At 41.8% G+C, this 10,318-nt stretch overlaps 1 protein-coding gene across 1 annotated transcript in view; it reads right to left on the bottom strand.

Annotated features, from left to right (window-relative positions):
* Positions 1–2,756: 2,756 nt before the first annotated feature.
* GAS6 (growth arrest specific 6) overlaps positions 2,757–10,318 on the bottom strand; it is a 38,334-nt gene continuing 30,772 nt past the window's right edge. The window contains exons 12-15 of the mRNA XM_035317439.1: positions 9,609–9,777; positions 7,773–7,945; positions 6,751–6,979; positions 2,757–3,342 (exon numbers count right to left, since the gene is read on the bottom strand). Coding sequence (XP_035173330.1) covers positions 3,191–3,342; positions 6,751–6,979; positions 7,773–7,945; positions 9,609–9,777 — 723 coding nt within the window. The 3' untranslated portion in view covers positions 2,757–3,190. The remainder of the gene's footprint in view (positions 3,343–6,750; positions 6,980–7,772; positions 7,946–9,608; positions 9,778–10,318) is intronic.

The raw sequence follows: 10,318 nt of genomic DNA, 5'->3' as shown, positions 1-10,318 counted from the left end.
TATAGAAATTTTCTGAAAGGCCAAAGAGCAAAGCAAGGAAAGGAAGGTATTTCTCATCAGCTTTTTAAGCAGCTGCTTCATATTATGGAAATATAAAGAAACACTATATAAACAAAACCAGCCTACTTGACAGTTTCCTTTGAAAGGAAGTGACACCATCAGACCAGCTGAAAATAGACCAAAGAATGATCATCCTTTTACATAATACTTTCCACCTTTCAAGAATTTCTATTAATTCATGTGCTGTATCTCTATGTATAAAAAACAGATTCAGAACTAATACAAATAAAGTCAGAGGTTAATTTATATGGACCATAAAAGGCATACTGTATTCCATCTTTTTTTCTGATATGCAAAGTTTTAGGCCAGTGATATTAACGTTGGTGACAAGGTGCCTTACTTGCGTTGTTGACGAGGTCAGTGATATGAACTTGGTTAAGAGAAACAGAAGTCAGAGGGGAGACTGCTGTTTTCTTCTAATCATGAATTCAGCACATCCTAAATGCTTAGTTCTTGTGCAAATGCATGCCTGAAGAGCATGATCACCCTAATCATGCACTGAGTGGAACATGAGTGGAACTGCATATGGATTTATTTTCAGTTACTAAGAACACTCCCTGGGGAACCACCTGGGTTCATTTTGGGGCACTTCTGGAGTCAAAAAAACAAACAAACCAAAGAACAGACTTGTTCCCTTTGAGTTGAGCACCTAGACTGCAAACAAAACAGATATGAAATCAGTGTTTCTCTTGGGTTGAAGCACATCGATTGAGGGGGAATGAAGGAATCCTCATCATTTTATTTCCTCTTCTCAGCGATATATAGAAGTAGCTGCCTCTTCCTCCAGTATTAGGGTGTTAAAAGCAATCAAGCTTGACACAAAAGCACACCACATCCCCACCTCCCTTTCTGTAATTCTCCACAGTTGCAAACTCTGACTTTTTCTTCTAAATCACATTTTGGTTGGAGTTTGTTGTAGTTTATGCAAACTATCTTCTCATACACGCACAGATATGCACAATCCTAGCAATATTTTTAGCTCTGAATTAGATTGTTATTAAAAAAAAAAAAAAAAAAGAATTATAGTATTTTTCACATAATACTAAGCCTGAAACTGCAGACTGCCACAACGTACCACAAGATTCGCGTTTCCACTATCTGGCTTCATAAACACTACCACTTACATTAACACAAAGGTCAGACATATTTGTGATTCATTTATGCCACATGTTATTTTTTTGGGATCCACCACAGAAACTATACAAAAAATGCTAGACATAAGACTGCTTTGCTAACATGCTTCCTTTGAAAAGAACAAAGTAAAGCGGGGTTTGTTTCATCTACATGGTTTAAAAAATAGTAGGTGCCATCCAAGTTTGTACTGTATTCACTAGAGCTCCTCCAAGTTAAAAGAATTGGAGACGTATTTTGGTAAAGTACTAAAATAATCAGGAAAAACAAACAGAAAACAAACCAGCGCAGAGAGGAAGTGCTATTCACCACAATACCTTCAGGATTCCCTGCTCTCACTGGAATAAAAAGCTGATGTGTCTTAGGTTCTCCATCACATCCCAAGCTGATCCAGAATCGTTGACTATAACAGAAAGCACTCCTGCACATAACTTGGTATCCCTTGCTCGAGAACAAAAGTGAACCCATAGAACTACTTCTGGGTTTTCCTATCCATGCACAGTCCACCAGTGAGTCTGTCCTTGTTATTACTGTCTCGTTAGCAATTATCCTTTCAAAGTGGCATCTGGTCATTCCTGAGTGTAAGACTTTTGTCAGCTGGGATACAGTTGGGATTGTCTTGCCCTGCCTCTATTCTTTCCTCTGGGACAGTTACATCTCCACACCTTGGTCACTTACCTTGTCACGTGTGGTTTATTAGGTTAATCCGTCATCTCCGTATTTGACTAGGCAAAACATGGTGTAGAATGACTGGGAACATTTTTTTTTAAAAAAGTGTAGAATTAGACCTTTTCCATATTAACCCTGTGAAGCATAGGGTGACCTTAGCCACTCAGTGTTCAGATATCCACCACAGCACACCTCTCGTTCTCATTTCTTTAACCCACTAGAAGGCAAGGAACAAATAAAGCAAGATTCAGTTGTCTCAAAGCAGGCTAAGCAAAGCCTGCCCCAGCAGCACCAGGATAGTTTAAAAGTTAAATGCACTTTGTGGCTCTACAACCTCTCCCAAGTAAACCCACAAGCATATTCTCACCGCACTGCAATTCAGCCTGGCTAACTCTCAGAATCACAAGCCTCTGTGCTCCCGTTAGGCTCACGGTGAATGAGCCAACCCAAAAATTAAGCAGCAACAAAATGTCATCACCGCTTAATATTCCCAATTCTCAACACCTCATCATTTGCTTCAGTGGTTATTGACACAAAAGCCATATGGCTTTCAGCTTATGAGTCTTTTCTTCTAATTGTTTCCTGCTGACCCAGTTTTTTTTTCCATTCCCTGTTGACCAGGAGTTTTTCTAAAGGTCACAGCTGAGTCTTCTATCTGTGGTACCAGAAAGAAGAACTGTAGCAATAATAATAGCAGCAACCATGTGCTTTCCAGCCCAAGGATATGTAATACTGACACAAACACATAATCCCCCACCTCCAAACAAACTGAAACAAAAAACCACCACTAGTGTAATCTCCACATCAGGCATAGCCTGAGTCCAAATAGCAGAGTACAGGCATCAGGCATAGCCTGAGTCTCCAAATAGCAGAGTACAGAATAATTGGAGTACAGGTAAATTAAAAACTTGTATGTAAATATTTTATTCTCTCATACTTTGCAAATCAGAAAGCGGTGTTGGTAATAAAAATAATACAGAATTATTATTTTTCTTCCAGTCCACACTCATATATTACCAGGTTTTCCACATTCTGGATAAAACTGTCTCTTACAGCTTAAACATGACATTCATTTAGGTATATTCTGTACTTTTGGCTTTTTTAATATTAGTCTTCTGAACTATTTACAAATATATTACAACCTTTAAACCTCAAAGCAAAGGAGTATTTCAATAATCAATCTGACATAAGGATCAGTAGCTCCTACGTAACTTCAGTGTTTAAGAGAAACTATACACGCAGTGCGGTAGGTCTGAATAATTTATATCTTTAAAAAAAAAGAAAAGCATTGAAAGTTTCCTAGTATAAAACTTTCGCATTGCAGTGGTACCTACGGACCCGCCTCAACTGGAGGACAAGAGTGTGACGTGATGTCGCTGTGCTTGTACAGTGCCTCGTCCAAGTCCAGTGCCTTGCTGTTCAGCTTCACAGTCATGCAGCCGTGGTAGAACGCCGTGACCGGAGTAGAGGTGACAGGAACATCTGTGCCAAAGGGGAGACAAGCATCTCTGGTGGCCTGTTTTGCACAAACACCTGTCCTGCCTACGCTCCCATGATCATCAGTGAATTCAAACTGACCTCTTCGCTGCGCCAGGCTTTCTGCCTTCCCCTGCCCCTCTCACCAGAACACAAGAGCACGATCCCAAACGTAGGCAGAATGCCCTCTGCTCTTGTGCACTGAACCCTTCCCCAGCTGCTCTGCCTCCGTGCAAGGCCTCCAGCACTGTGCAGCAGCATGGCTTCACTCCGCTCACGCCAGAAACACCATGTTCACACTGCTTTCCATCTCAATGGTTTCTCTCCTTCTACCTTGGTTTTTCCCTCCCTCTATACGGTCTTCAGAGGAGTTGTTGGACCTTCCTGTGATGTTGTTCCCCTCCTCAACATATTTGCCAAGATATTTTTGGATGAACTTCATGACAGGAAGGCTCCTCCTACACACAGCATCTACCGCTTGCTGCAGCCACCTTTCCCGTTCTGTGATTATGCTGAGTATCACCAGCACAAGGAGGCTGCCGGCATTCACCAGAAGGTGCTGGAACACAGAGCTGGTAAGACTAATGCCACGGTTTTTTTCTGGTGACAGTTTACAAGAGGCAAAAAACAAATAGCAAGGAAGAAGAAACTAAGTACAATCCAAGAGACGAAGAGAAATTAGGCAAGGCTATTACGAACTTCTGCAACATCACTTACACACTGGCCTTAAATAAACAAACACAACTTAAATTGAACTGTGTCCTCTACCCTTCCCCGAAGGTTATTAGCTTACTTACAACCCAAAGCTGACCCAGCCGTGCTGGCTGTGCAATTGAAAGCAAGGAATGTCTCACAGATGAGGCAGCCTCCCAGTGAGGCAGGTAGCAAAGCAAGCCCCTTATCTCTACACTGAAGCAAGGACGACGTGAACAATAGGTTGTCCTGTTGGTCTGAGATTATATGCCATTTAAAGGGTTCTGCCAGGCCAAACTCAACGCTGATGTAATCAAACACAGCTCACACTGAGCCGGACTCCAGGACTGAGTGAGAGAAAGAGTATTTGTGTGGGATTTGTAAGCCACAAATAGATACTATAAATTTTTCAGCTTTCTGGCTGGAAAACACCATCGCTTGGTGCTTGCTTAAACAAATGATTTCAGCTATTTCCTGTTCCTCCCTGTTTACCAAATTTTATCTCTGGAGTCTGCTTAAGATAACTGGACTCTCACAAAGAAGTGGGTCTCTGTGTTACAGTACCTCACACGAATTTAAACTGAATTTTGACTTGGAAGAAGTTGATAGTGATGGTTTCATGGCTTGAACACTCATCTAAGGAATCATGCAGACTGCTGTTACATGTGCCACATGGCTAAAGGAAGGACAGCGTGGGCTGGGTGAGATGGATTTATAAGATACTGTCAAAAATAAATATAAAAAGGATTTGTGTGTTATAATTGCAAGTCAGGTCAAATAGATAATTTTCTGTTACGACTAGAAATGGATCTGTCTGAATGTGGTCCTGTAAAGACTCAGAAGGCTTGTTTAAAAGCTCATTTACCAGCCTGGTATACACATTGCCTGGAAAAATGCCTATGCACCATATAAATTACATAATTTAGGATTTATCCAAGTTGAAAATACCATAAAAAGGTAGTAAATGCCTATAAATTCCCTCTTGTCTCTCAAACTCTAAATAATACTTCTTCTACACCTGCAGTCTTATCTGTACTTAGTATGGGACATAATGTGTATTTTGACCCAGGATTCTTTATTTATTTGTTGCAAATGGAATAAAGCTGTTAAATGTGATTGGCTCTTTTCCACAGGGTAAAGAAGCAGGGGAAAAAACACAAACGAAATAACATTACTAAAATCTGAATGAGCCAAACTCACTTCGATCTGACCATTTGATACAGTTATTTAACCCAGAGTTATGAATCCAACCAAAGTGCTGAAATGTTTATTCGTCTGGCAAGGAACAATGCTTCTCAGCGCAAGCGTTGGGTTCTGCTCAATGGTAAAAGCAGACCAGAGGCAGCAAGTCCTCCTGATGAGTAGAACAGATCAAAGGGTGAAAGCAGCTAAATCTACAGAAGCCAGGTGGGGCTGAGAACAATAGTTACGATACTTCCCACCTAGTCCTAGGTAATTAAAAGCTGTCTTTCACCCAGCACAGTTAGTCTGAGCGTGTGAACTCCCCAGAGCATCCTGCCTCCCCCTTTTAGGTGTGACGATGAACCATTTACATCGCTGGCATAAATATTCTCTAAGCTCGTGTTCATGGTGGCACCAGTCATGTGCCCTAGCGTACGCTGCACCTCGGCCACTCTGTTCCATCTTGACTGCTTCAACACTACTTCCCCTCCCTCGCTTGGGCAAGTAAGGGCAAGATTTTACTTAGCTGTTGGCAACAAAATAGGATGGACTGCTCTGTGTCACAAACACAAGTGTTTCCTTAACTGCATTCCTCAGCACTAGGGACTGATAAACCAGTTCAGCCAGAACAAGAGACAAACCCCCAACATTTGGCCAAAATTCATGAGTCAGATGAAAGCTTGATCTTCCAGGCTCACAACAGAGGAGCAAACTGATCTCTTTCAAGCAGCTGAAAAGCCACCAAAGCTATAAACTGTGGTAGGCCTCTGGTTGTGCTCTAAGTACCTTCAGCTGGGAGGAAATAAATTAATTGTGCACTGCTGTGTTCAGCTCAAAGAGAACATCAGCCAGGGAGAATCAGCACATTGGACTTTCCAAGCTTCAGTCAAAACAACGTGAGTCAGGAGTCTGACAGGAGTCAGGCAGAGAAATCAGATTTTGGAGACAAAAGGGCAGAAAACCTGTACACGGATATTTGGCAGGTTGGGACGCTAGGTGCTGTGTGCTATGGCATGAAATGTTTAGCCCTCACAATGGGTTCTTGGACCAATTCTGAAACTTCCTATCAAAGGTGATGGGATATAAAAAGTAGGACTACAGATGAGAACTGAGATCTCCTCACAAGGAGTGCTTAAGTAACAACATAAAGCTTGCACGTTCTAACCTCATGAATGTTTATGTGTGTAAGAACTGCAGGATCTTGTGGTACAGGTCTTATGGATCTTACCATATTTAAGGCATTACAACTACCCTTCAGAAAAAACATTCCTATTGCTGACTAAGCAAAACCTCCTCTTTCTTTTTTTGCCTCCACCTGTCCTCAGAAGGACACAATCATTGAAGAAAACAAAACAAAACAAAACAAATCCATCAAGCACACCCTCACTTCTGTTGAGATCATACAGGCTGCATTGCAGACAAGGCCTGCTTAAGCACAGAGAGTGAGGCTCCTAGGTTTAATGAATGGGGACAGTTTTCCTGACTGCCAGCTCAGTAAGGTGGTATTCTGTATGCCATGCTACAAAACTGGATGCTCACCTGGCAATCCTCCCACATATGTCTTCACTGTTGATTGCAAAGAGCTCTCCAAGATGGACAGGCTGTCCTCTAACTCAGAAGTGCTTAATTCACTCTCTCCTGCCATCCCATCTACCCTCAGGGATAGCTGGTCCTTCTTGACAAGGATGTTAACAGAGTGTTCCTTCTTATCGCAGAGATTTATTGCCAGTCTGGACACAACTGTGTGCTCCAAGGCCAAGATGACGAACTAGACAGCAGGGGAAAGAAAAAAAAAGAGGCAGTGAGCTCCACTCTTATCCAGGGCTAGGATGGCCCCATTGTGGCCTTGTTTATGAATACTTTGCAGAGCCACGAGAAAATTAGCATTATTATTATTATTATTGATCATATTCTGAACTCACTTGCACTGATGAAAAAACAATGAAGTGAGGGGAACTAACTGTTTCTTGTAACCACTTTCTCCTATGAGAGAATTCTTAGTGGGTCTTGGTGGATGTAAATACACCATAGCTGCTGTATTGTACGTGAAAAGTTGGCTGATGAGTTTTAGTGAAATTATTCCTTATTTATACTCCTGTAATGCCAGAATTTAACCCTTCATTCCGAATGTAATTAGATCAGCATCTTCAGCCCTCCATCGTAACTGACCTTTCACAACATCTGGAGTGACTCCTAAATTTGTCTCTTGTCTGTGTTGGGATTATTACTGAGGAGCTCCAGAGAATGGAAATTCTCAGCTTATGATACTAAAGAGCTTCTAAGCCAGCAAAATTTAACAAAATATGCTGGCATTCAAGAAACCAGTTCCATCTTTTACCTAGGCCATATCTGCAAAGAGCTCACAAATAGTGTCTGTCTAACACGTTACCCCCAGGGCAGAACTTTGGCGTTAGCCAAGCAGCCCAGTCTCAGACCATGTTCAGAACTGGTGAGCGTAAGTAAGCAGGCAGGCAGAGAACCTGACAGCTCTTTCTTGAAAATGGGTCTCAGGTCCCAGGAAATAGCAAGGAGCTTTCTCTAGAAAAATGCTTAATCTCTACCTGTTGTTTCAGTTTCTTTGTGGAGTGATAGTCAATCAGAGATAGTGATAAAGGGACAGATGCTTCTTCTGTAACCAGAGCAAAGAGCACACCGGTGTCTGTTGCTGGCTGAATTGCAGCATTTAGTTCTATTTTCCAACTTGTCTTGGTTTCATTTCCCGAAGAAGGTTGCACTACAAGAAAAAAAAAAAAAAAAAGTGTAGCAAGAGAAACATAAGAATATCACGTTAAATGGTAGAATGTGCAATTTCTGGATGGAGAAGGGGGCAGAAGGATGAACGTATGTAGAGATTGCCACATTCCTTTTGCTCAAAAAAATGCTGAAAGCACCTGAATCAGAGAAGAAAATGGCATCAGTTCCCTCTTTTTACCTTCTGAAATCTGTTGCCTTTCAGAAGTCAAAACACAAGCTTTTTATCACAAAGCGAGATTCAAATTCCCATGGCTGTCAATCCATCACATTCAAAGAACTGCTGCAACACAGGGCACCCAATTTTTACATGGTTCTTGACTGTCAAAAGACCACTGAGGAATCTAAGTCCAAATCTGACATACACTTCTATAAAAGCCTGTATTAAACTGAAAAAAACATATAAATATACTACACTGATCACTGACTAATCAGTTCCTGATCATCACTCTGTCACAGGTGTGGGATGTTGCTTCTCATCTGGTGAACCTGGAATTCAACTTGCTGGCATCTTGCTTACTGACGTAGTGCCCATGTAATTCAAAATCTGATGCCAGCTAGAAAGAGCAGTGCTTCTGCAGCCTCCCTGCACGGTAGTATTAGCTATACTGGTTCACCACATTTTGGAATACTATAAGTAAGTTCTTTATAAAGCTACTATTACAAAGCTGAAACTAACAAACAACCACCACCACCACAAAACCAACCAAACAAAAAGAAACAAAACAAAACAAAGGTGGATTATTTGTTGTAGGAAAAAAAAATGATATAAAAATGCAGGGGCTAAGGACTCATCTCTGCAGAGTGCTCTCGTCTCACTTCAGATGCTGCATTGTCTGTACACTGCAGCTTTTGGATCTGTGTGGTAAACAAGATGACAGGCATCTGATACTCCCTCATATATGGTGGCACAGCAGAAAAATCCACATAATGGTGCATAGGAAGCTTCTCGAGATGAGAACTTGCACACAAAACTAAAATAGATGGTTGTCAATTGTATAGGTTTAAAAATACTGACAGTTGGTCATACTTATAAACAGCAGAATAAGCTAAAACACAGAAAATGTGTCTGAGTGCTAAATCAGTATGGCCAAGTTTGGTTTTGAAACTCTATCTAGGATAATTTCATTCAACTTCTACCAGTGATATGCTGAGTGTGTTTGTCCCAGGTGAATACCAGCCAACAATTAAAAGGGAATCTGATCTTGGACATTTTGCTACAGGCAATGTAGATATTCTGTCCATTATAAACTCAAGATACTGCACTATGGCTTGCAGCTCTCCTTGTTTAGGAGAAGACAACGGTCAGGGCTGGAATCAGCTACAGAGGAACAGCTACAGAGGAACAGGGAAGCCCCTAAGGCTGAAGATGAGCCGGAGCCAGCCCAGGTGTGAAATGCATTGGTGGAACCACACAGAGAGAACCTTGTCTGTGCTGGCCAGGTCCATAGCAGCTCTAGCCATCATACACAGGCCTTCCTTTGCTATGAGCCACAAGTTCAGCTGATACCTCCTCATCCACAGCTGCCAGTCACTTCTTCATCAATCAACGCTGAGTTGGGCATGATACAAGTTTCAAACTGTTCATTAAACAATTACAATTAATGGCAGGACAACAGTTAGAAATAAAAATATGAAGTACTTACTGTAAGTAAGATTAAATACAGCAAAACCTCGACCAGGATAGAAAGACCCTCGTCCTGCTACAGAAAAGCACTGCATCCTTTCATTCATCCTTATGGTCTCTTGGATAGTGCTGTCCTCCCCATTCAGCCAGTTCCATGCTCGCATGCAACCATCCAGACGAGGGTTTATCTACGAAGATAAAGCACTATCTCACACCTTAAACTGCAATTCAGTGAAGAATGAGTGATTTCAGGTTCCAGGGATATTATGATATCAGACAGGAGAAATCACGTTGACATTTTACATACATGCAAACCAACTGGTGGCAACCCCAGTTCTGCAGCCCCAAGTATTAGGTGGTCAGTATTCCCCAGGAAGCTCCCTTGGGTTCATCTGAAGGGTACTGGCTACTGCAGGTGCTGATTTGGTCGTACTGATTCTGTTAGTCACTTCTACATGCTGAGCATCATTACTGTAATTTACTTAAGCTTTGCAGCCAAAGCTTTGTAACTCCTTTAATGCTGCATTGCAACCACTGGGGGCTAACTTGAAGTGGAAAACAAAATCCTTTGTGTCATTTTAAGTAGCCTTTCTGACACACAAAAGGTTGGACGTGATCATGGCAGGTGGTGTTGTGTTCTGGTTTAAGTGAGGGGTGCCTGAGCCGTGAGATGGGCACGCTGCTCTGTACACACCTTGTTTGTTCCAGCTTCTTGTGCTGTTATCCTGC

This window comes from Oxyura jamaicensis, chromosome 1, assembly GCF_011077185.1.
Source record: "Oxyura jamaicensis isolate SHBP4307 breed ruddy duck chromosome 1, BPBGC_Ojam_1.0, whole genome shotgun sequence".
Taxonomy (NCBI): domain Eukaryota; kingdom Metazoa; phylum Chordata; class Aves; order Anseriformes; family Anatidae; genus Oxyura; species Oxyura jamaicensis.
This window is presented reverse-complemented; position numbering and strand designations above follow the sequence as displayed.